The sequence below is a fragment of the Lissotriton vulgaris genome, chromosome 1_1 (assembly GCF_964263255.1).
Source record: "Lissotriton vulgaris chromosome 1_1, aLisVul1.2, whole genome shotgun sequence".
NCBI lineage: Eukaryota > Metazoa > Chordata > Amphibia > Caudata > Salamandridae > Lissotriton > Lissotriton vulgaris.
The window spans coordinates 870,914,377-870,941,238 of record NC_141685.1 but is presented as its reverse complement, the minus strand read 5'-3'; the positions used below and the strand labels follow the sequence as shown (position 1 = coordinate 870,941,238).

At 45.3% G+C, this 26,862-nt stretch overlaps 1 protein-coding gene across 2 annotated transcripts in view; it reads right to left on the bottom strand.

The window, feature by feature from the left end:
- Nucleotides 1-10,063: 10,063 nt before the first annotated feature.
- MGP (matrix Gla protein) overlaps nucleotides 10,064-26,862 on the bottom strand; it is a 34,827-nt gene continuing 18,028 nt past the window's right edge. For both annotated transcript variants that reach the window (XM_086958127.1, XM_086958136.1), the window contains exons 3-5: nucleotides 25,451-25,486; nucleotides 11,840-11,915; nucleotides 10,064-10,474 (exon numbers count right to left, since the gene is read on the bottom strand). In XM_086958127.1, coding sequence (XP_086814253.1) covers nucleotides 10,336-10,474; nucleotides 11,840-11,915; nucleotides 25,451-25,486 — 251 coding nt within the window. In that variant the 3' untranslated portion in view covers nucleotides 10,064-10,335. The remainder of the gene's footprint in view (nucleotides 10,475-11,839; nucleotides 11,916-25,450; nucleotides 25,487-26,862) is intronic.

Here is a 26,862-nt window from a genome sequence, read left to right as displayed (position 1 = left end):
CAGTACTGCCCACGTGAGAGACAGTACTTCCGGGTATTGGTGGCAATCGTTGCAACGGTTGTGCATGTACAAGGTCCGCCCTTCTGACCGAAGGCCTAATGCGTTTCCATGCTTAGAGTATTCCTGCAATGATGGTTTCACCGGATGCCTGATCTAATGTGTTTTCCTACCTACGGATGGTGCTTGACCTCATGTGATTATACAGAGTAGCCTTATACTACTGCGAATGCACAATATGTTTTCATGCCTCATATCATTCAATGATGTTTTTACCCTATGCCTAGCCTGATTTAGGCCTCGGTTTATGTTAAGGGGGTATGCTTTATGCTTTGCCTACCAAGGTGTGCCCAATAATGCTGCTGTACTTTATGCCCCAGTATGATTTATGATTAAGCCAGGTAAGCTGATGATAATGCTTTTATGCCACAGGCGGAGCCTCACGTTTTTATGCCCCTGTGACGCATGCTGTTAAAAGGCGTAATGTGTTTCAAAGCCTAAGGGTCTTTATGCCTACTGTTTCCCTGCCTACTGTTATGCTAAGGAAGTAGGCCTAATGTTATGCATGATGTGAGCTATGCTCAGGAGGATGCCTAATGTATTTATGCTAATGAGGTTTTGATGCTTAATGTTTTTCCCCTTCTGCCCACATGGCTAGTTTTATGCCTAATGGGTCTTAGGCCTAAGGAGAGCACATAATATGTTTTATGCCTAATGAGTTGCTAATACGTTCTAGATTCACGCCTAATCTAATATGGTTATGCCTAATGTTGCAGTGACTCATGACCTAATGTGCTTTTAACCCATGCTATAGGGATTTATGCAAACGTGACGTTGCACAGTGCGTGATTGTGCCAGTAGCTACTGGCCATCACACCTTTGTTGCTGATGGACTGTACATTTATTCTTGGTACTTAGTGATGGTTCTGGCAGGGGTCTGATTGGCCCTGCCCTGTAAATAGTCCCCCTGTATATGGCCACCTGATGCCAGTTGGCACAACGTTCACGACTGTGATGGTATTCTAATGCGTTTTGCATAATACATATGCTGTTTTCACATAACCTGGAGTAGAGTCTCTTTTGTAGTGTGCCTAGTGTGTCGCCTGGGAGTGTGCTGCGCAGATGCTTTACACAATGCCTCCGAGTTTAGCCTACCCACTCCGCACCAAGCTACCCCGTTTCCAACAGTAACACATTCAGAAAGGGGAAGCTTTGGACAGTTTCCCCTTTGGGATTTGGATTGGTCCTCATTTGGAGAGTAGGCAGTGGCCCAGTGTGTTCCCAAAAGGGAAACTTTTTTCTATAAAGGAGCACCAAATCCTTCACGGGACACAGGCTCCTATAAAAAGAAATGTGCAAATGCAGAGATTGTGGTCTGCTGTTCCTTGCAGGCCACCATCCATACATTTGTAGCCAATGAGATTTTGATAGAAAATTCAATCCGCCTTGTTAATATTTATTAGGAAAGTCGGTCTGTGACCCCCAGCAACTGGTGGTTTTACCTACTAATACATAAACAAACATTACAGACAGATCGCAAAAGGTTGGTGTGCAGTTTTAAACCAGTATTTGCAACAGGCCTGTTTGTACCTCAGGCCTTAGGTTCCTAAAATACATTCAAACAAAAGTCCACAGCCAATAAAACCAAATTATTATCTAAAACTAATACTTTTTTCATAGTACATATAAAACTGCCAAACCTTTGCTTCCTTACCCGCCCTTGAAGGCCCACAATAGTAAATTCCACAATGTAGGAACGCTAGCAATGAAATGAAAGCAATGTTTTTGTGACACTTCTGTCCCTCTGCACCCCTCTCTGTGTAGATGCAGTGATGGCCTTGTACCCAACAGAGAAAAATGTGCTATGATCCCACTGGTGACTGTCCATATACAGGTGCCTGGAGCCACATTTCTATCACGCTTCATACCCCTACATAAGGCATTGAAGAGTATGGGAAAAGTGTGAGGCACATGAAAGCATCTCTGGATTTGAGCTCAGAAGCCCTGCAAAGCCCATTATGTCTGTAGGCAAGGGTACCACAAAGGCCTGTTGACTCAAGTGAGTAAACAAACACAACCCCGGGCAAGCTGACTGCATGGCAGCTACTTACCGCCAGTAAACCACTTGGTAGCAGAGCGCTTTATAAATCCTTTCAAATTCAAATTTGATGGTGGCAGGAACGATTTGAGTTTGTGTCCGGAAGTACAGTACTTGCTACTCTACCCAGGGGAGCCCCATCTGGAAACCTAGAAGACCCTACACCTTGCCTCATCATAACAGCAAAAACACACAGATCTTTCTGAGGTGGGCAACCCCACACATATTGCTATTAGCTTTATAACGTGTAATGTCTCTGTGGTATTGTGTGTAGTATTGTAGTAGTTGTATTTAGCATTGTATGTAAGGGGTTAATTGTAGAACCTGACTTTGGGTTCTATGCTCTAGAATATTGTGTATGTAGCAGGAATTGAGAATGTGGGAATTTATCTTCTGCTAGGAGAGCCGCTGTGTAAGGATACCTGGCTGGGGTTGGAATAAAGGAAGATACACCCTTCTTCTCTTGTGGACTACATTATTTGCTGGTGGATGCTACCGTCTCTCTTTTTCTTTTTGGTTACTTCACCTTTCTCTTCTTATGTTACATCTCTCTCTACCTCATCTCTGCCTCTACATCTGTTTTCCCTTTACCTCGCCTCTCTCGCTATACCATTGCCTTTACCTCTGTATCCTTTTCCCATCTCCCTTCTCCTCTCATTTCTGTAACTCAGCAGAGTTGGAGTTGGAGTTGACTCTCTAGCCAGTGAAGTATACACACTAAAAGAGAGAAGGAGGGACAAGGCAGGGGAAGAGAGTTATGGGGACTATCATCAGATTTCACCCAATGGAATGGTGAAAATCCTCAGAGCAGGGCTTTGATTCCATTGTCACAGCGAGAGTGGTAGTTGTAAATTAGAAATTATTTGTGATTACAATAAAACTAGGAATTAAAGTAACGTGTGCATATGCCTGATAATATTATGCATTAGTCCACTCAGCATCCACCAAGTCACCTCATGGTGTTTTTGCCACAATGGGAGGAACAGGGTAGTAGTTAGACACTAAATTCCACATACAGTATTGTTGAAAAACACAACATTCTGTTTGGCTGCTGGATGCTGATAGCTTGAGTTTTCGGATGTTTTCACCCACCTCAGTTACTGAAAGATGAATGTATAATTCCATATTGTTTGCTATTGGAAGGGCCTATTTTATGGTTTGGGGGGGGGGGGGCATTTTTTTTACAGCGGATTTCCTTGATATTACCAAAGCATTGCCCACAGCAACCACAGATGCATTTAGTCTCCCATACTTTGCAAAACACATATATAGCGAGTGTTTACAAGTTCAAAACTGCGTTGATTTGCGAACGTGGAGCACTTTTTTAGCTTTCCGTGACTGTATTACACAATGCAGAAATTGTGCTTAATTGCGTCCGGCGCACCTTTCCTTTCTAAAGGTGCGCCCTGCGCAAACAAGGAGAATGCTCAGCATTAGACTAAATGCGCCGCCCCCTAGGACAGCAATGTACTTGCAAATGGGTAATAAAAATAATACATTGAAAGCTGTTCTGAGCGTGGGACTCCAAAACATGTCTTGCCCACGTCCCAACATTCCTTAAGATGACTCTGAAGCACACAACGATAGGGAGTGCCATAAAGTATGTGCTAACTCACACAGTCTGCCAGCACGCTTAGTAGGGATGAGAGGACACACACACTCTGTTATGGAGACCTTCCTTGGGTTGGGGCAATCACATATGAATAGTGTAGTCCGCCTTTGAATGTGAGTACAATCATTCATTGATGGCACTGGGGACCTACGTGAAGTGAGAATGCACTCATACACAATGCTGGTGAGCTCTCTGGAGTTATTACACACACACACATACCTCCCATCCATCCATGAGGTGGGTACACATGCCATGCTAGGGCCTCCTGGGTGAGTACCTAGACATTGCGTGATTCCTGGTGCAGGGGCAGGTGTACCTGAAACTATTGTCTCCTATTTCTAACCCCATTAGTGCACTCGATCCTACGTCATCAACTATAGGGGAACATACTGTGCCACATTTTCAAGCCAGGGAACATATTAAATTTGATTGTGGTTTTCTAACTGCATTTTCCGACCCTCACAGATCTGTTGGTTGATTCATTTTATGCCTTTGCTCATGCAAGAGCCCAACACTCTAGTTTGACCCCACAGTTGCTTGATAATTTTGTGGCTTTTGATAAGATGCGTTGTCCAGTGGGTCGCACATCTGTCGCGCCTGGGTAGATCCCAGCAACTCCAAATGATTGGTGTTTGGGAGGGGGAGTCTCCTGCCTGGCACCCCGAAGACTGCCAGCACCTGTGGGGTCCTGAACATCCTCTACTGTCCCATCGACTGCCTTTCTTATGTGCATACTGCCTGATAATGTCTCTGCAGAAAGCAAGGCCAATCCTATCAAGATTGCTGCATGCCTTCTGCTTCCCAGAGAGGTCCATTCCTGTCCACTCTAGTCTATGTCAATTCTTACATCCCCCTCATTCCTCCATTTCTCTGCTAATCACCTCATTTTGTATCTTTGTCACTCCCTTTCCTCCCCTCCGAAACCCTCTTTTCCTCACTAACTACTCAATTCCTTCGCCCTAACTCCGGCCTCCCATCCTTCATCGAGCCCTACAAACCAGGCCATTGCCCCACTCCACCTTCCCTATCTCGTCTACTACCAATCTATCCTATCACCCTCTCAACTCCTTCTGGCTTATTCTCCCCACCCTACCTCTCACACATCTCTTCCCAAACAACCAATCAGCGCCTCACCCATCTCTGCCTTTACATCACGCAGCCCATACCCCTGCCACTGAAGAGCCTCCTCTTCAAACCTTTTTTCAGTCGTGACTTCCCTTCATTGTCCACCACCCCATCCTCTCCTTTTCCTTGCTCCTCAGACCCATTTCTTCCACCCTCTTTGCCTCTCTCTGCCCTTCCCTTCTTAACTCACCTACTGACATTTTACATCCTTAAACAGCTCTATGTCCACCCACCAAATCACTTCTCTTTCTCCTGGAGCCAGAAGGGAGCCTACCCTGTCAGTCTACACTTCAGCCCTCTCCTCTCAGCCCTGCCTTCCACTAAACACTCCATCCTCAATAGCTGACCATCATCAGCCCTGCCATCCAATCAATGAAAGAACAATGGAATCTTATAATAATTTAATTCCACATTTGTAACGAGCGAACTTATCAACTCTAAAGGTATCCAGGCGCTGAGGGTTCGTCGGGGATATTAATCGAGCTATGGCCCAGAGTCACATGATGGTGAGCTGCCGCTGGGGACGAACCGTGAGCCCCGCGCTCTGGAGTCAGCCGCTCTGACCGCTGCGCCACACTTCTCCCTCTCTTCACCCTGCCAGAGCCCTTCACCTCGACAACAAAATAGCTTACCAGCCAGTTAAGAATTGGTGATTAACTAAAGTCATTACAGAAAATAGTATGTCAACAATACAAGAGCTGGGAAGTCCATTAAAATGATCTGATTCATTATGAAGAGCCTATCACGTGGCGCGGCCACCACAAAGTTCATGTAGACCTCAACCCTTTCACTGCTTCTTCTACACCTCCTTCACTGTAGAACAAGAAACCTGTCAGATCCTGAAAGAACATTGACATCACCTATCTCCAACTCAGCTGTCTGATCCATTATTAATCAAATACATCAAGAAAGTCCAACCATTCTACTTCAGTTTCTAGGTGACCTTTGACCAAAAGATATTCGTCCACAACTCACTCTCAGGACACTAACGGAATACCAGTTGTGTTCCAGTAGATATTAAGACTTTGAAAACAGAAAGAAGAGTCCTAAAAAGACAGTGAGAAATGAACAAACTCAATAACACACTGCGATTCTAGCACAATCAAGAAAAGACTTTGGGGCATATCAGCAAGGCCAGGCGATAATTATCGCTGAGCGCACTTAGCGCTAGGATAATTATCGCCTCCTAACGCTGGTTCCTATCGCTGATATAGCATCCTATCAGCAACACATATCTCCAATGCGATAGGAATCCAAGCTTCAGCTGGAAAACAGTGTGATTATCGCTGGAAATCCAGCATAATTGCACTGCAACCAGCGATACCTTGCTGATAGGGCAGGGTGTTCTTAGCCATGTAATCCACCTCCCATTGGATTACATGGCTAAATCAGATTACAAGCAGGCATAAGGAAAGTAGCGATAACCGTGGTTAGCACTAGTTTTCTTATCGCTTTGCCTGTTAGTGTCCAGCTTGATAATTGGAGACATGTCGCAACATTTCTCCAGTTATTTCGGGGAGGAATGCTAATTTCATTGCGTCGCCTTGCTGATATGCCCCAATGTCACAATCAAGAAGGTAAAGTGGAACCACTCCGCCTGATGCGTCTCTGAAGCAGAGTGCCCCCATTGAATGATATTCTCAAAATCATCAACAAACTCCCTACTCCAGAATTCAACCTCGTCATTACCCACTTATGGGATTCACTGAAAGCAGGGATATCGGTATAGTCTAGAATCTGTAAAATCTAGACATGAACAACCCTCACGGTGAATTTACATGTGACGTCTCATCACTCCAGAAACTGCAACACCAATGAGCAACCAGGCTCCACTCCCTCAAACTACCCTCTGTCAACTATGTTGAGGAACTAGTCAGGAACCAATGGCATTACTGGAAGGGGATACCCTTCACAAGTATTCAAAAACATCCTTCTTTGAACATCAGCTGCACCCTGGTCAGAGCCAGAATGTACGGATCCTGGCAAGTTCTGATGTGATCTTAGGTCCCCTCAAATCAAATCCGTTCTAAAAGCACAATGCTTTGACCCGAGACACCATTCAACTTTAGACAATTCTCCAATATGGCCTTCATGGGTAAGCTCAGAGACAGATGAGACTTAGCCCAGATCTCTGCCATCCTCATATAACAAGAAATCACTTTTCTAAGTACCAAACACAATTCTGCCCAGGCAGAGGTGATGAATCTGCTTTGATTGCCATCTGGATGACCACTGTGGACATCAATGGAGGCACTGCCTTTTCAGAGTACATGCCCCCTCACCATTAGAGACACCGAATGGCATTTTAATTCTACGCACTATTCTAGACTGGATTTGTTCCTACCTCACCAATTAATCAAAGATTGCTTCACTCCTGCCTTTCTCCTCTGCACCATTCAGCTGTGGGCTTACCCGAGGTTCTACCTACCCCAATCCTTCAGCCTTACCAGCTGCAATAATGATGAAGACACCCATATGATTCTAAATCCAGGAAATCTGCTTTATCAGAACTCTTGTGTCCCTGGGTCAGGACCTGGAAACTGGGAACAACTGTGCGTTTCTCAACACCCCAAGCTCAACATAAAAAATAGATTCCCACACAGAGGCCAAAGGGCCATCACATTGGTCTTGCTGAACCTAGATTAACCTAACTGTACCTGGTGGCGCATCTCAACCTCCTCTGAAATCTTCAGTGAATCGTGAATGTAGCGCCACATAACGTATCCCAGAGACATGAGCGGCATCATCATCATGGCCATGAAAGCTCTCAAACAACTGCCTGTGGACAGGTGCACCTCCTTCCAATTTTCTGCATCGCCTACTTGGTCTTCAGTGGTATTCGGATCAATATTCCCCAGCTAAAACTTCAGACATACTCCCAAATTACGATGGAACCCGGACTTTTTCTGATCACCCCCTTCTTCAGGAAGACTTTCATCACTGGAAAATCCTTCTCTGACCAGATCACCAGGATCTATAGCGTGATGCTGGCAATATCAGGGGTCAATCTTAAAATCCCACACATATGGACAGTCTCTTGAGGCCAGTGCGCACATCTGAACCCATCACACAACCTTCTGAGGTGAGTACACGCATGCATGTGCCTGTAGGACCACCACTCAAGGGGAGTATGCAGACATGTGCCTGGCAGACTGCCCCCTGAGGGAGGACACACGTGCAAACTAATCGGCCTCCTGGCGTGAGAAAATACATGCATACCCTGCAAACAGCCTCTTTAGGTAAGAACACACATAAGTGCATAAAACACTGTCTCTTGAGGGGAATGCACACACATGTACACATGAGTCAGCCTCCTAACATGAATAGGCACATGTATACCCCGCAGACAGCCTCTTGAGGTGAGAACACAGTACTGGATAAAATTCTGTGTATCGAGGGGAGTGCACAGATATGCACACACTAGTCAGCCTCCTGATGCGAATAGGCACACACATACTCAGCAGACAACCTCTTTGAGGTGAAATAACACACATGTAGCCAGAAGACAGCCTCTTGAGGTGGGTACACACATGGACACAAAAATTAGCCTCCTGGCTCGAGTAGGCACGCGCATACCCAGCAGAGAGCCTCTTGAGGCGAGTAACCCACTCTAGCATACATCAAAAACCCCTTTGAAGCCTGAAGTCCAGGTACAGCGGAGCTGAGTGATGTTGCAGCCTTTGAGCAGTGGGGGCCTCTTCCAGAGACCAGGGGGGTCTATAATCCGCTGTTAATAACTCTCCTCAAACTAGGCGAAGCAGCCAAGCCTGGGCGAGACTCAGGAAGGGAGGGAACAGCCTGAGAGATTTTCCATGAGCCGCTGGAGTGTTTACTCAGAGGTGCCAAAGAAAACTTTTAATTTCATGACTCTGGCCCTGCTCGGTAAACATTGCAGAGTTCTCGAAAGGCCGAAGCCTGTTCCTGACACGCGACAGACTCTGTCCCAGCCCTGCCGGGATTTTCAGAGGTGTTTACCTTATGCATGAATGACTGACCTCCAAAGGATTGTATTTCAGGGGTGAGTGTGCCACACAGACGCTATCCCAGCCCAGCAGTTATTTCAGAGACATGTGCTAGACATGGGGCTGACTGTGCCCCAGCCCTAGTGACTTTTCAAATATGTGTACCCTACCTGAGATTGACTCTGTTTAGACCCTGTAGTATTTCAGACATATATGTGCCTGTGACTGACTTTTCCCAGCCCTGACCATATTTCAAAGGTATGTGCCTGACATGTGACTGACTCTGTCAGACCCTGTCAGTATTTCAGACGTATGTGAATGTGACTGACTTTCTCCAGCCCTGCCAGTATTTCAGAACTATGTCTGACATGCCACACTCTCTGCCCCAGCCGTCTCATTGTTTGAGATGTGTGCGACTGACTCTTTCCCAGCCCAGAAGTGTGTGCTTGACAACAACTAACGCTGCCACAGTCCTGACTGTATTTCAGACTTGTGTCCCTGACATGGGTCCGACATTATTCCAGCCCTGGCAGTATTTCGGAGGTATTTTCCTGACTTGTGACTGACTCTGTTCCAGCCCAGAAGTGTGTGCTTGACAATAACTAACTCTGCCACAGTCCTGACTGTATTTCAGACTTGTGTCCCTGACATGGGTCCGACATTATACCAGCCCTGGCAGTATTTCGGAGGTATTTTCCTGACTTGTGACTGACTCTGTTCCAGCCCTTCCAGTCTATCTGAGGTGTTCGCCGGCGGTGTGGCGGATTCTTCCAAAGCCCTTCTGGCTAGTCTGGAACACTCTGAATTTCCTCAGTGGGCCCTCAGTCTCACTTTGCCTCACTTTCAGGAGCCCAGGCCTGGGTCCAGCACATTGGGTGGCTACCCTTACTGAAAGAGCAGAATCCCACCTTTATTTCAAACTCTTACCTGGCTAAGAACAAACACCTCACTCTCAGCAAGACCTAGGTCGGGAACTGTATTCACTATCTGAGTAATAAAAGAAGCACACCTTTTATTCCTCCAAAACATGTTGAAAAGAGGCGCAGTAGATAAGAAACCCTGGTACATAAGCAGAGCAAACCTAAGCCAAATAAACGCTTTTTTCTTTGAAAAAAATATATATCTAGCGCATGTGCCAGGAAAAAAGTCTGCAATGTTTTATTAGGAGCTATCATATCTCTGGCGGAGGGCTTCGAGGCGTCTGTGTTGTTTTCCCAGAGCTTCTAGACACAGCGGCGCAGAAATAAAGACATCACAGACACGGGTCACTTTAGTTTAGAAACCATTTTACTTCAAGTCTCACATTTTATTTTTCATCTAAGTGGAAAGGGCGCGCAGGGGATTTTTAACAGATGGCGTGTCTAGCCATAACAAGCCGAGGGGCGGGACGGTGGGGCCGTGGTATCGCCAAAGCAAACAGCGTCTACGGGTCTTAAAACAGGTGTAGAGAAAGCCCTCGTGCCAGGCCTCTGGCTGGACTGAAGCACCACACAAAGATGGCGGCGCAGTCATGCGCACAGGTGGTCTCTGCACGCGGTGCCTTACTTGCCCACCCTGCGCCCAAAATAGCGCCTGTAGGCGGCGGGGAATCCGTAGCGCAGGGCGAAACGCTCGCAGGGGTCGAAGTCGTCGCAGATTTCCCGCTGGCGCTCCTGGGGGCTCTTGGTCCGTTCGCGGATCCTGTGGGGGAAGCCAAAAAGGTGTGTAAGAGACGAGGAAGAGGTGCCTTGCAGGCCAAACATCTGAGTAATCATGAAGCACTACCCTGCCTCACTCTGGCTTAGGGTATGTGTTTTGAGGACGGGCCAGCTTCCTCCTCTTGAGCATTCTAAACTCAGGGTTTTAAGTGGGATGAAAACACTGAGGGGGGTCTCTCAAATAGACGTGGTCGATGCATTAAAAACTTTAGCTAAAAGTCTGTGCTTACCATAGCGTGCCGCCCCTCTGGTATTTTGCTCTTTCTGTCATTGCATCCAGCTATATAATACAAGTAACATTGGGGCATATTACCAACAACTAGCGATAATTTTTGTCTCTAACTTGTTTAGAGACAAAAAGTATCGCCGCACATCGGCGATTTTTATCGCAGATAAACCTTGCTATTAGCAAGGTTTATCGCAAATGCGATAAAAAACGGCCGCAATGCATGAATATCGCTGAAAAGTCAGCGATATTCATGCATTATCGAGCAAATGCTCTTAGCCATGTTATCCACCTCCCATTAGATAACATGGCTAAGAACTGCTCAGGGCAGGTGTTAGCTTTTGGAGATATTCGCGCTTAGCGCGAATATCTCCAAAAGTTGGTAATAGGAGATAGCGATGTTAGGGACTGTTTCCAGTCGCTAACATCTTGGCACGCCCACTTTGCATATCATTAGTGATAAATATCACTGACATGCAAAGCGGGGCCCAAGATGGTCGCTATCTCCTTTTAGCTGTCACTAACTGCTGTTAGTGACAGCTTGGTAATAGGGAGATAATTTTATCTCCGCTTTCTTGGCTTTTAAAGCCAAAAAAGCGGAGATAAACCCCCTTGATAATATGCCCCATTACACCTACAACAAGCCACAACTATTGGCTTTGTCAATGGTCGTTAGTTGCATAACATAAATAAGCAACAACTATGGTTTTGTTGTATATAATATTGAAAATGACTCAGGAGTTGTGGGAGAGATTGTGGCGCAATGGCTAGAGCTACCCACATTGGAGCTCTGGAAGCAAGCCCCAGCCTCGTCCTCGCTCGACATCCTGTGATCCAAAAAATGAATATGTTATCATGTAATGTAACTAATTGGTGCTCATGTGAAGCGCTCCAATACCATCGGTTTATATAAAGCTGCAAAAAAAGGCAATGAAATGGTAGGACTGTGCGAGTACTGTAGAGTCTCAATGAAGTGAGGGTGAGGGCAACAATGGCGAGTCCGATAGAGACTGTCTCAGCACCTGCTTTTTAGAGCTGCCGGTGCTGAGCACCTGCAGGCCAGGCCCACTTAAAGCCCTGAGTAAACTCCATCTTCGCCTTAGGAAATAGAGTTCTGCTCACCTCTCGTTCATTCTCGCGTTCTTCCTCTGTTGGGCCATCATGAATGTGTTGGCTTTCCGTGGGCTGATGAAAGGACCTATGCAAATAAAAGAGGAGACAAACAGGGTACAGATATTAGGATTTCATACCCAAAATATGCCTGAGGTGTGTTGTGTCAAAGAACGGGGGTCTGGAACCTGTCTGTTTTTGCAGCACAGTTTAAAAACAATCCAGTTGATCTAGAAGAAACCTCCATCTTTTACTCAACTTCTGCTACAGAACCTGGGCCTAAACATATATTATACCCCTTTTAAATGTTATCTATCTATCTATCTATCTATCTATCTATCTATCTATCTATCTATCTATCTATCTATCTATCTATCTATCTATCTATCTATCTATCTATCTACTGTCTGTCTGTCTTGCCCAGTGGCGGGCGCTACTGGGTAGTTACAGTTAGGGCAACGTTTCCATAGGAAATTGATTTTTTTGATTTGCTAACAGTGGCGGCTATTCCGCTAAGGCAGAGGAGCGTTGCTCCACTGCTTTTAAGCAGTATAACTAAAGAAAAAAAAAACAATAATAATTCTAAGTTATTATAATGTTCTTTTTTCCTTGTTACAGTAGCTTTGCGGTGGGGGTGGGGGGGCCTGTAGGAATAGCAGGGACTGTGACAAACTACATATACCCAATTCCAGTAGGGAGTTTAGTATCAAAATGAACCTTACTTGCAATACCACATACAGTGTATATGTCTTAATCTGCCCATGCCAAAAATGGTACATTGGTAGTACCAAACTTGAAGCAAAAAAACGAGTGCTAGAACATCTGCAGGCCATTAAGAATAAAAACAGACAATACCCGGTACCTCAGCACTTCGCTGAAAATCATTTTAGCAATGAAACCCTGCTACAAATGGTGGTAATTGATACTGTAAATTTGGGAGCGAGAGGAGGAAATCGTGAACTCTCTCTGCGTAAGTTGGAGTCACGATACATTATTGATTTGGAAAGTCTTGCAACTAAAGGTCTGAATCTAAACGAAGAATTAGCAATTCATTTATATGAATAAGATAGTTATATCTGTATTCAGTTTAGCTGATTGTAATTTTAATCATGTTTTTATTCTAGATGTTTTGAGCACTTCAATCTTGGCACCTTGCGGCACAGAGATGAAATAATGAATTGCACAAATGAAAGATGAATGGCACTGACTTGCACATTTGGAATCAAGAATTAGATACATAGTTGGTGTATAGTGCATTTTGCCCACTTGGGCTAATTATGAATGTCTGTTTGCCAACTTGGGCTAGGCAGTAATCACGATGTCTCAATAAAGTTATGAGATTGACACAGGCTACAAAAACCTTTTAGGGCTTTATCAGCTCACTGAAAAATCAGTGTGACAATTGTTATGATTTGTACTAATCATCTGTGTACTTATACAACATTTTTGAAATTTTGCCAATATGGTCAGATGAAAACATGTTATAGTCGAATGAGACTAAAAAATTGTGTTCCTTATGTGTAACTAAATATACAGCAATGAATATCGAGTTCTGATATAAGAAACTGAATATTTGTTTACATTTTGTATGTGTCCAATGCAATTGTGCACATTACAAGATGGCCGCCTTTGTTGCCTTTCGAAAATCACATGGAGGTTAATGTTTTTTACGCTTCCTCACGTAATGTTTAGTGTGTATTTAAACATGGTGGATACTTGCATTTACGAGCGTGAACAAGGGCTAATCCCCGAAACGCGTCGTTATTCCCTTGCCAAATAAATTTACTTGCAAGCACCTGGAGTGTCCGAGTGGTTCCTGTGTCTAAGGGAGCCTATGGAGTGAATATATATATGTGTGTGTGTGTGTGGGTGTGTGTGTGTGTGTGTGTGTGTGTCCTTGCCTTACCAGGAAGAACAAGTTGCTTGTTTTTGATTTTCAGATTTGCTTGAGGGCATGGAAAAACATGAATGTTCTTCCATTAGAAAACAGAGCAGTCATTGTTCCAAATGTCCATGCTTATTAGCACACCTCAGAGACAGACCCTGTACAGTATTTCACTTTTCTTCTCCCCTTACATTTTAATATGACTTTTCATGTAAGAGTGAGGAGACCAAAGTTGTCCTATAAATGGAGGCCCAAAATAAAAAAAGGAGATCAAACGACGCAGTAGAGAAAGGTACAAGTACTTAGGGCCCGATGTAGGTGGCCAATGCCGGTCGGAAACGGCCGAATTCGGCCGTTTCCGACCGGTATTTGGTCTTTTGAGATGTAGGGGACCTTTTTTTCTCCGATTCGGTATTTTACTGATTCGGTAAAATTACCGAATCGGAAAAATACCGAATCGGTAAGTTTACCGATTTTAAAAAATTGGGATGTAGGTGGGACTACTTTCAGTCCCACAGGCCCTTCAGATTCGGTATTTTAACACCCAATCCAATTGGGTGTTAAAATACCGAATCCAGGTGTGCATGCACATGTGTGCATGCACACCTATGCCATGTGACAGACAGACATGCCCTTAGGGCATGTCTGTGTGCCCCATGGCACACAAGCCAGTATTGGGGGTGCTAGAGGGTGTCAAAGTGACACCCCCTGCACCCTTGCAGAAATCGGTAATTACCGAATCGGTAAATACCGATTCGGTAATGCACATTGATTCCTATGGGCTTCAAGGCCCATAGGAATCAATGGGGGATACCGATTCGGTATTTACAGAATCGGTAAATACCGAATCTTACAGATTCGGTATTTACAGATTCTGAAATACCCACATCTCCCCCCCTCCAATTTACCACTTCTTAAATACCGAATCGGTATGATTGGGTATTTAAGAAGTGGTAAATTGGAGTTTACCTACATCGGGCCCAATAAATAGGGGGCATCAGCTTATGGGATGGTCAAGGTTTGTAATAGTGTGGAAGCATTACTTCTAGGAAGGAGCAGGAGCAGTTTTTACCGTCTGAAGTTCTATCAGGAGAAAATAGTGAGGGTGTAATAATTACACCTCAACTCAGAATTCTTGTACAAATTAATGTAACCCTCAGCTTGGATGGAGACGTTACACTTTTATTTCTAATTTGTGCAGCAAAGGATTTTATTTCATTTGGACCACAACTGCTTTTGAAGGTTACACTTTCTTAGATACACATTTCACACATCCCTTTTAGAGCATTGCCTCACCACCTTTCATCAATCTACTTAAAGCACTGATCAAGTTCTTATACCAGGCAAACGAAAGAGACATCAGAGAGGAGAAACAGTCGAAGTTGGAAGGCAAGAGGAACATGGAAGGATAAGAGAAGGTTTGGAAAAAAGTGGCTAATTGGGTCGGGGTGCCACCTGCTCTGCGGTGTTTCTGTGCCTGGTTATCAGATATCCATGGCTGGGCAGACCTCTTTTTGTAGAAACTCGCCACCACCCCTCCCACTGCCTTACTCCCTCCTCCAGGGCTTTAAGTGGGATGACAAAACCGTGGGGGGTGGTCTCTCAAAGAGGCGTGGTCAATGTAATTAAGGACGTGGCTTAAAACATCTAAACTAAAAACCTGTGCTTAGCCTAGTGTGACGCTCGACTGGTATTTTGCTGTGTTTGTCATTGCATCCAGATATGATATAACAAGTAACATCATACCTACAAGAAGTCAGGACAATTGGCTTTGTCAATGGTTAGTTGCATAAGATAAATCAGCAGTAACTATGTCTTGTATATAATATTGAAAAAGCTTCCACTTAAAGCCCTGCTGACACCACGACAATGTTGCTGCTGCTGAGTTTCAAAAAGTGAAGGGAAATCAGAGAGAAAATGACTCTCTTTAAAAGATTTTTCTTCCCCTACAATGCTCACCTGGCATGAGGTCATGCCGCAACTTCTCCACTAGTGAGAAGTGAGCTGTGTGAGCATGCGCACATTGATGTGCCTGCTGTGACTGCCGTCCGGAAAAAACGAACTGCCCATACCAGGACACAAAACAGAGCCTGAGAGGCACCCGTTTTGAAGCCCCCTTTTAAAAACTGCCGGTGTTCAGCACCGTGAGACCCGGCCCACTTAAAGCCCTGTCCTCCTCCAGGACTCAAACAGACAGACAAGGCCAAGGTTGACTTAATTGGCCAGTGTCATTGGTCAAAGTGTCTTTCCGATCACCTGGTTCCCCAGAATCAGGCGTGCAACACCCATTGGACTCAAAAGGCTTCAGACTCCCCCAAGCCCCCCCTCCCACCCTTCGTGTGTGGCAGCCCGAGATGAGACAGCTTCCTGGGCACATACACAGCCGCACCCGAGCACTTCACATGTCTTTAAAAGAAAGGCCATTTGCATGTTAATGAGGCCTTGCTGTGGTTTCCTGCTTCTAAGAGCCCCTGCAGCTCCACTCTGCCTAGTGCATATCAGCCCCCCCCCCCGAAATTTTTTATTAGCCCACCCTGAAATGTGGCTTTAGTTGCGCCTCTGCCCATGAATGCACTTGTGCAGGTGACAAATTTAATTTAAGGAAATGCCCAACTTCCTCGATCTGCCCTGCTATCTTTTTCAGGAGGAATTGAAGAGAAAGGAATTCTCCTGGAAACGCGACCTATTCCTGTTTTTGAGTGACTTTTCGTCATCACATTTACATCAGAGAAGGTTTTTGTATTCGGATTAACCTAAATCAAACATTACAATGAGCAATGCAAACAACTATAGGGACCAGTGTGTAACTTACAGGTCACGGGTTTGCACATGGGCAGCAAATTGGTAATCAAATAGACTGATACGCTTTTCTAAATATGCAATGCATAGCTGCTGGCAAAAGAAATTGAAGACGTTTTTATAATATTGCTATACAATATGACAGAGGCCTACGCCCATTCAATGCATTGCAAGGTTCTACACAACACCTCCATGATAGTGGGAGTCACGTCCCTAGAGTGACCCCTCCCCCTTGTAAACGTCATGCGAGGAAGGGGAGAGGCCGCACACAGTAGCAGTTACTGACAGCATTCACAACGAGAGAGAGAGGACTCAGTTCGAGGTGCAATCGGCTGTCGTCATCTACTTTTACGATTGTTTCTTACTATGTTGAATTATTGTGGCTTGCTAGTTACTATTTCTAATTGTGGTTCTATATTACCAATATTATTACAGCTGTTCTATTACATTTATCTATATCCTTATCCACGAGTATGTCCATTTCAGTAAGATACTCATGTATTTCACATACACTGGTTTCATTGTTGGCGATCCCTTTGTTTACCGTAGGATCAATCAATCATAGCATTTGTAAAGCGCACTACATACCCGTGAGGGTCTTAAGGCGCGAGGGGCGCTGCTACTTTTCGAAAAGCCAGGTCTTGAGGAGACTCCTGAAGGTTAGGAGGTTTTCGGTCTGACGCAGGAGGATGGGGAGGGTGTTCCAGGTCTTGGCGGCGAGGTGGGAGAATGACCTGCCGCCGGCGGTCACTCTTCGGATGCCGGGGAGGGTGGCGAGGGCGTGGTTGGCGGAGCGGAGCTGGTGGGTGGGGGTGTAGAAGCTGAGTCGTCTGTTGAGGTACGTTGGTCCGGTGTTGTGGAGAGCCTTGTGTGCGTGGGTGAGGAGCTTGAAGGTTATCCTCTTGTTGATGGGGAGCTAGTGCAGGTCTCTTAGGTGGGGTGTGATGTGGCTGCGGCGAGGTATGTTGAGAATCAGGCTTGCGGAGGCGTTCTGGATGCGTTGGAGCTGTTTCAGGAGTTTGTCTACTGCTCACAAGGGCCTGGGTGACCGTCCTTCTAGTTTCGAGGGGAATCCACTTGAAGATCTTGCGGAGCATACAGGAGGAGACTGTGTTGACCTGCTTCATCATGGAGAGGGTGGAGTTGAGGAAGACCCCTAGGTTGTGTGCGTGGTTGGTGGGTGTAGGGGGTGCTCCTAGTGCAGTCGGCCACCAGGTGTCATCACAGGGCGAGGGGGTGGGTCAGAGGATGAGGACATCCGTCTTGTCCGAGTTCAGCTTCAGTCGCCTGTTTCTTATCCATTTGACGACGGCCTTCATTCAGTCGTGGAGGTTGGTCTTGGCGGTGTGGGGGTCTTTGATGAGGGAGAGGATCAGCTGGGTGTCGTCGGCGTAGGAGATGATGTTAAGGTCATGTCGTCGTGCGACGGGGGCGAGCGTTGCCATGTAGATGCTGAACAACGTTGGGCTGAGGGATGAGCCTTGGGGTACGCCGCAAATGATCTTGGTGGCTTCAGAGTGGAAGGGGGGGAGGCGGATGCTCTGTGCTCTGCCGGAGAGGAAGGAGGTGGTCCAGTCCAGGGCCTTCACTTGGATTCCGTCGTCATGGAGACGTGTTCGTAGTGTGCGGTGGCAGACCATGTCGAAGGCGGCAGACAGGTCCAAGAGCATGAGGGCTGCGGTTTCTCCGTTGACAAGCAGGGCCCTGATGTCGTCGGTGGCGGCGATGAGGGCAGTTTCGGTGCTGTGGTTGCTGCGGAACCCGGACTGGTACGGATACAGGATGCTGTTCTCCTCAAGAAAGCTGGTCATTTGTTTGTTGACGGCCGTTTCGATGACCTTCGCAGGAAACGGGAGCAGGGAGATGGGTCGGAAGTTATTGAGGTCCTTGGGGTCCGCCTTGGCTTTCTTGAATAAGACATTGATCTTTGTGTGCTTCCAGCTCTCCGGGAACGTCGCTGTCTCGAAGGAGATGTTGATGGTTTTACGAAGATGGGGTGCAATGGTGCTGCTGGCTTTTTTGAAGATGTGGTGCGGGCATGGGTCGTACGGGGATCCGGAGTGGATGGTGTTCATGATCTTGATGGTGTCCTCGTCATTGATATTAGTCCAGGCGAGCAGGCGGTTGGTGCGGGAGGTGGTCGTCGGAGCGGGGGTCTCAGCGGTTGCTGGGGTGGCGATGCTAAGTTTCTGTGCTGTCTCTTAGAGCCTTCTTCCTATGATCTTAACAATGGGCCTGGAAATCCTTCGGATTACTTCCAAGGCACTAGAAGACACAGCTCCTTGCACTGGGCCCAAAGATCCAACTCAGACTTAATTGTTCCAGTTGTCAAAGGGCAGCTGAGCTAATAACTGACTGGTGTAGTTTTGGCACCTAGTGATAATTAAAAGGTATTGCCCTCTGCAGAGGGTATAAACACATATTAATTGCCTGCCCTGCAATTGTGATCCGGAGCTGTAGACGAGAGCACATAATCAGGGCACAAGTCCTAAAAAAAGAAGTGGGGAGACAATGTCACCGGAAGTGACATCACGACAGGAAGTGACGTCACAAAAGGCGGCTTGCACCATCGGGCTCATTGCGTCCCCTTGCTCACTCCTTAGATACAATTGCATCTGAGAAGTCAGCGTGTGACCTGCGTGCTGTGAGCTCCGAGCTCCTCGTCTCAGAGAGGCCAAAGTGTGAAGTCCAGCTGTTTGGCAGGGGGGAGGGCGTCCAACCGGTAAAATATGTGGGGGGATGCCGTCCACCCGCGTGGTACCCCGACTCGAGCCCTGCACATAATGCTGAGAATTGCAATTAACAGCTGGTAACAGAAGGTGGGCAGTAATGCGTTTAACAACTCTTCCATAACATCACCAGTTACGGCCGGTGCAGGTAAGAGCGACAGGGGCCAGGAAGGGGTGGAGTGGGGGGTGGTGGGGAGGGAGTTGAAGTCATCAGACCCCGAAGAGGGAAAATAAAAAAATATATATATTATTAAAACCACTTACTGCATCGTCTAGTCGGTGATACGGCGGGTGCAAGGTAAGTGGTTTTCTTTTTTAAAAATTGTATTTTCCCTCATCGTCGTCTGTCGACTTCGCCCCTCCCCCGTATCCACCGCCCCACCCACTGCTCTTAACTGCACCGGCCACGACTGAACATCACCCAACTTTGCCACACTGTGTGACCTCAGTCTTTCTAGAGTTTGTCTATTCGTGCCCATGTCTCCTTTCCTTGTGGTCTGTGTCTCCCTACCCCAATGTTTGTTGTTCTTTGCCTCTGTGTTTTCTTGTCCTTGTGCTCATGCCTCCAGATCCTGGAGACCTGAGTCCTTGACTTGGTGTCCGTGTGCCAACTCAAGACAAAGGGCTTGCTTTCAGGAATGCCCTTTGAACTCAGGAAGAACAAGTGTAGCCTGCATACAGGGATCAGGGTTCGATTGGGAGTCAAAATCGGTTCGGGCACACAAAAAAAAAGTGGCCAAAATGTGCATATTGCCTTTTCGCAAAACACTGCTTTGGCAACATTTTATTAATAAAAGGGGGTGGGGGGCTTAAAAAAAATGCACAGATTAGTGTACACTGGTGAAACACACCTGAAAACAAGTGAGGCCACTTTTGCTCAGGCCCCCTGCCCTCGCTCAACATGCATTAATGGGCCGGTCCAGCGAGAGAAAGGGAATGACACCTCTGCCGTTGATAAAAGGGAGGCAAAGAACTCCATCTACCTCTAGAAAGTCCACTGAGGTCCCCACTGGGCCGCTGGCAGCATTAAACAACGTAGAAACTGCCCAAATTAGCCCCCAGGCTTCACAAAAAAGTAACCCACAGCTGGAATTCAGATACCTGCCCCTCAGGCATTGCCCGAGGGCCAGCGTTACCAATCCGACGCTGACAATAATGATTGTACTACTGAATCTTGATACCTACAACATTGAGATAGAAGAATATCAGGGACAAAATAATGATGGACAACATATCAAAAGATAAGTGCATATTGGGCGGTATACATTTACCATTCCTAACTCCACATCTACTTATCTTGAAGATTTATCTGCTGCTCAGGTATAGAGTTAGATAAAGAAAATACTTACCAGTCAATATTTTTTTTTCTATTTTTTCTCAATATTCTGTCTCATCAATAATGTGGGTTTAATATTCAGGGTGCACACCTACAGGGACACTGCTGGCTATTGGGAGATAGTACATTTAGACAAACTAATTCTAACCTGCTAGCTGCACCTGAAGAATGAATTTTTTGTCACCACATTGCCCCTTTGTGAGGAAGGAGAAAACAATCACCTTTTACCTAAAAAAACACAATTGTTCGGTTCAATCAGTAAACTCTACTAAACAAGTCAGGGGCATATTATCAAAGAAGAGCGATAAACATCACTAAGCGCACTTAGCGGGTTCCTGTTTCTCACCATCTATTGCTGAATTACATCGTCGTGTTAGTGGCGTATTATCAACGTTTTGCGAACAGGCAATGTAATTTCAGCGATAGATGGTGAGAAACAGAAATATCGCCTGAAATCCAGTGATGATTATGGAAATGCTTGCTGATAGGGGAGTGTGGGCGTAACATGGCGATCCACCTCCCATTATCAGCATAGCTAAGTAAAAGAAAAAGCAGACGTTAACTCCATACGATAACCCGCGGTTACGACGGTTTGTTTTATTGCTGGTGACGCATTGTTAACAGTGCGAAGTTGTGTTTGCCACATAAATTATGCAGACATTGTGAGGAGCGCCCACTTTACATGTCATTAGCGATAATAATTGCTGACATGCAATATGGAGAAAAAACAGCTACTAAATCAAGGTAACACGCGTTAAAGTCTCCTTGATAATAGTGCGATATTTAAATCGCCACTTTTCGGCCGAAATCGGCCGCTAATGCGGTGAAAATGGGCTTGATAATATCCCCCACAATTCGTAAGCCATTCCAAAAAGAAGTAAGCATTGGCCAAGCCAATATGTCTTGCCTTGTCAAGATGGTGGAATTGTTGTTTCTTAAATTTTCTTGAATGCAAGCATATACCATAAAAGTGAAAATAACAGCCTAAAGCGACGCCCATTTGCTTACGATAAACATTTTGAGTAAAAAAGTAAACATTGCATATCATTTAAATAAAATGTTTAGATGCTTCATACCAGGCATAGGTATTTAGAATAGATATTAAAACTATGAATTTGAATTGATATTGAAATTAAATTCATGATGCAAAGAAAAGGTTCGATTGGTTTTGAATTACTTTATCACACGACACTGCTTAAACACCCAAGGATGACAAAAAGAAAAAAAAACACGGGCAAAGTAAAGCATTGGCCCTTTGTAGCTGGTGCAGTGGCACTGTGGCTCCAGAGTTTATTGGGCCCACTGCACCCTAATTATGGTTGTCTTTTACTACTGAAGCAGTGGCGACAGGATCTCAATTTCTTTGCTTGCAGTAAGGTCCATAGCACCCTTGCAGGGTCACAGTGTCTCTAAGTCAGACTTAAAGCCAGCTTTGTCGATGCAATTAGGTCTTGCTTTGGCTGGCAACTCTAGGATTTGGTAAAGTTTGTGAATGTTTTGGAAACCGCACAAGAGAGCTACTTTTTGTGTGTGGAAGCACACATTATGCAAGAACAGAGTGCTGTCACTCAGTGAGAGGTAAGCCAATGGCTGAAGTTGGCTGACCCGGTGCCCTACGCTGTATGATATGTGGATAGAGCAGAAATGTGAATGACACACTGACAAACCAATGGTTGAAGAAAGCTGGACGAAAGACCCTAGAAGTAAATTGCATAAATAATTGTATTGCAATCAAAAGGTCTTGGCGAACACTAGACCTAAAAGAGATAAGCAGAGTAGTCTAGTCAGGATGTGATGAGACGGTGCAAGCTTCAACTAAGTTTGCATGACATTGCTCCTCCTTCCTTTTGCTGTTATGCTCTCCAGTACAGTCTGCAATGAGGAATGTTTAACTAAGCAGAAACTCTACTGGTATGCTGTCTTTTTTACATTAAAATAGACAGGCATGGTCTTCCAGATACAATGACGCAAATGGATGCAGCACACACTTTCAAAGGGTTGCTATATCTCCCCTAGAGACTCTCCAGCTGCTCTAACCAGGGGATGGGGGCTTTCTCTTGGGATGCCAGCAGAGCTCTCATCCGTCCCAGGTCCACTCTGGCAGACTACATCTGGTACCAGCACCAAGCATCCATTTGGGAACGTAAACATTTGGTTGATTGTAAATGTGCTAGCTAAGACAAGGCAAACAGTGAATCAAATGGAGTAATATACAAATTTACCTAAATTGTTTATAGTGGGATACATTAATTTGCATATGAGGAAAGAGCAGAAAGGGTGGCTTTAGTGGCCCATGTAGGGCTCCGAACTGGCATAGTGTGGGCCATATTAACATTGGGGCATGTTTCTAGTCCTGGGGGTAATGTCTGTCAGTTATGATGGTCCTCATGGTAAGAAGATTACTGTGACCCTGAATATTGTTAGGGATGGGGATGCCCTTAGGTCACCTGGGAGTAGTTTCCACCTGGTGGATCACTCTGCTGGAGTGAACGGCAGCAGGATGGGGTGGAAGGGTGTTTTGCGTCAGGGCGGTTAAAGTTTGCAGATCGAGTGACACTGCTGTGGGACAGCAGGAGGAGGGGTCTGCATGATAGCATGATACATTGATGGACGAAACCCAAAGTGAAGCACAGCTATCAATAGTGCATCAGGGGCAGTGGTATTGGGGCAAAAGGCCATGGGGGCACTTTAGCCACTACACCCCAAATGGTGGCTGTTTTTTTATTAGAAAACTAGGGGATGGGGGCCCAATTTCCTTGCTTGCTTTAGGGCCCTGGCAGTCCGTGCTATGCCACTGGGTGAGGTGCTTCAGCTGGCAAATGACTGTGCTGCCTGTAGATGGGAGTGAGTGGTGAGCAGTGGTGGCTCCTCTGCTATGGCGGAGGAGAGTCACGCAACTGCTTTTAAGCAGTGCAACGTGAAGGAAACATAAAATGAAAATAACTTTGAGTTATTATCATTTTATGTTTTGTTCTGCTTTGTGGGCAGGTGGGTGGGTGGGGCTGCTCTGCTCTCGGTGCAGGGCAGGGAGGAGGGGTTTGCCCACTCCTAAGTGCGCACCCACTGTTTGACCGGCCCTCCTGGACTACCCAAAACAGTCACGTGCACTTTTCCTGTTCTCCATGCAGGCTGCATTATGGAGAACATGCCCAGGACCCCATTTCCTGGCTGAGCATTGAACCAGGACTATCAGACCAATCACAACGCTGCATTGCTGCGTTGTAATTGGTCAGGAGAGCCTTGGTGCTAAACCAATCACAATGCTGCATTGCAGCATTGTGATTGGTCAGGGGAGCCTGGCTGTGCTTCCTGTTTCTCGAGTCAAGACGAGGAGAGCAGGAGCAGAGTCGCGGGACCCGGTGGCAAGGTAAGTGTTTATTTTTTTTACACACAACCTCCCTGCTCCCCCTGCGTGTCCTCCCCCCTATGCTGGCTCACCACCTGAAAGCCATGCCGGCTGCCACTGGTGGTACGCTGTTGGCTTGGGTTAACTAATAGGACACATATGTCAAATAGGGAGAAGGACTTGTTCAGGGCATATGGTACCAGAATATTGAGACCTAAATATGGGTGGACAAACATATGGTGTGCTAAATATTGTTTACAAAAATATCACCTCATTGGAGTTAATTCCTAGATATTGTTTAGAAAAAATATCACCTCATTGGAGATAACAATAGAAAATTGACATCCAATGGAGCGATTTTTTTGTAAATGATACTTAGGCCTCAATATTGTTGTCAGAAAATATCCTCGTTATTGATATGCTGACATGTAACCATTTAGGAACCTCACATAGTGGCTGTTACCCATTGGCATATTCAGAGTGCCATGGGCCCTAACACAAGCATGCTAGTTTCCTGTTCAATAGTTAAAACATCTATAATTTGTGCAGTGGGCCCCCACAGTCCCTGGCCCCAGTATCCTCTACCTGCTGAACCACTGACACCAAATTCTGTTACCAAACTCTAAGTTGCTCATGACGTGTATAATGAAGGGTGATTGAGCAGCGTGGAACACTGAGCTGTTGAAATCTGGTTTCTGTCGCCACAAGATGCATCTTTGAATCAAAGAGCAGCCCTCAGGGCTGGATGCTGCTGCATTAAACATGCAGTATGTTGGATCCTCACAGCAGATTTAGAAAGTGAGTATTCCCAATTCTGAATTATTTATAACTGTGGACAGGGGCGTAGATTCAGGTGGTATTTGGGGTGTGACTCCTCACATAAATGTATTTTTGGCTTGGTAGTTGGGCTAGGGGGCCCTGGATGAGGTCTGTTGGTTATTCTTGTTGCTCTCATTGCACTAAGAGGTTTTCACTTATTTACTTTGGGGATCGGAAACTTGAATATATATAGTGACTGGTTTATCTGAAAAAAATATACTAAATCTCCAGCCACAGAAGTGGTCCTAAAATTGGTGTAAATTTAAAAGATTTTGGAATTCACAAACATTGGTAGTAGTAGTCCTGGAAAGCTGCATCAGTCTCAGGTTTCCAGGCATACTACTGGCAATCAAACACCCAAAACGTGATGGGAGGAATGCTTGTAAATTATATAAATATTGACAATCACTTGGGGTAGCATACCAGACCACTGTTTTTGTCCATTGTTCCACTCTAGACAGACACCCATCTAATACAAATCAGTACTGATCCTTTTCATCATGAGAACAGTCCATCCTGAACCTTGGTTATCTTATCCATTGACCTACCATTTTTTAGTCCGAAAATCTGAGATTCACACCCCTCAATCTCACTGACTAAGCTTCTTCCCTCACTGTAGTATTCCCCAACTGCTGTTCTACAGCTAGATAGAGAGCCAAGCGGTATGAGGCTTGAACAGGGAATCTGAAACCGGTGTGGATTCACTTACTGTATCTCTCAAAGGACTCGTGACTCTCCTGGGAATCTGTGGAAAAAGGATAAGAAATAAGGAGATTAGGATATTATTGATTACAGGTGGGGTAAAGGAGAGATGGTGGAGGGGATACCGAGAAAGATAGAATGAGAAAGAACAAAAATGAACAAGAATGAGAGATACAAGAAAGCAGAGGAAAAGTAAAGACCAAGAAAGGGGAAATATAAAAATAAACAAAGGAAAAAAAAATACAAAACAGAAAGGTGACAGTAACAAATTAAGCAATAAAGGGTATAGAGAAAATATGAACAGAGCAATCAAGTGATGTGGAATGGAAAGGCAAATAAAAGAATGAAGTAAGTACACACAGAACGGGGAACAAAAAGAAAATAAATGACAATGAGAAAAGACTAAAAAGAAACAAAAACCTTGATGCAAAAAAATAAAGTGAACAGGCAGAGTGATAGGTGGAACGGAAAAAAGACAGACAGAGGCAAACATGGAGGGAAAAAGAAAACAAGCATTTGTAATGCAATAGGTCTCGCATTAAAAAAGTTTGAGCTATTGGTATTGTAAATGGCAAATGTTTTATTTATATGTTGGTTTTGAAAACAGCGAAATTAGTAGCTTTGTCATTTACAATGCCAATAGTTATAACTTTCGCAAATGTGACACCTATAGCATTTGTACTGCAATATGTGTTGTATTTACGTGACTTAGATGTATTAATATTACAAATAACAATGGCTTTTATTTATTTTTTAATAATTAATACTTAAATAAAAGTGGAGAAGTGTGGCTCAATGCTTAGAGCGGCAGACCTTGATGCAGAACGCTGGCCAGGGACCAGGGTTCGATTCCCGCCTCGGTGGGTTTCGGGCTTAAATTCCTCTGACCGGATATTCTCGCCTCAGTGCCGATTCTAAGCATGGGTCCCACGCTGCAACTCTGGGCAATAGCTTGCTTAGTCTCCACAAAGGCCCCCTGATACACAAGGGATGCCTGGTTTCACCATGGGATGCCCAGGAGTGGACACCCCACAAGGAAAAGCCAGGAGGGGTTCCCTTGTGGGAGGAGTACAAGCGCCGGGATGCCTCCGGGTCACTGTTCGCGCTATACAAATACGCCACATTTACATTTACATAAAAGTTATTGTAATTTATAATGGCAATAGCTTAAACTTTTGTAAATAACTTTTGTGAAGAATATGTTCAGTGTATTTTATTGTGACGAAAATCCAAGAGCCGAAGTGAAATATTAACATCTTTTTGTGATATTTGTAATAAAGCTTGAAACATTGAGAGAACATATTTGAACCAGTTGTTGTTGAATGGTTGCACAGATTGATACTGTGGTGGCGCTGAGTGATGTAGGGGCGACGAGTGAAGCTGTGGCATTCTGTGATGCTGTGGTAGCGTATAGTGTTG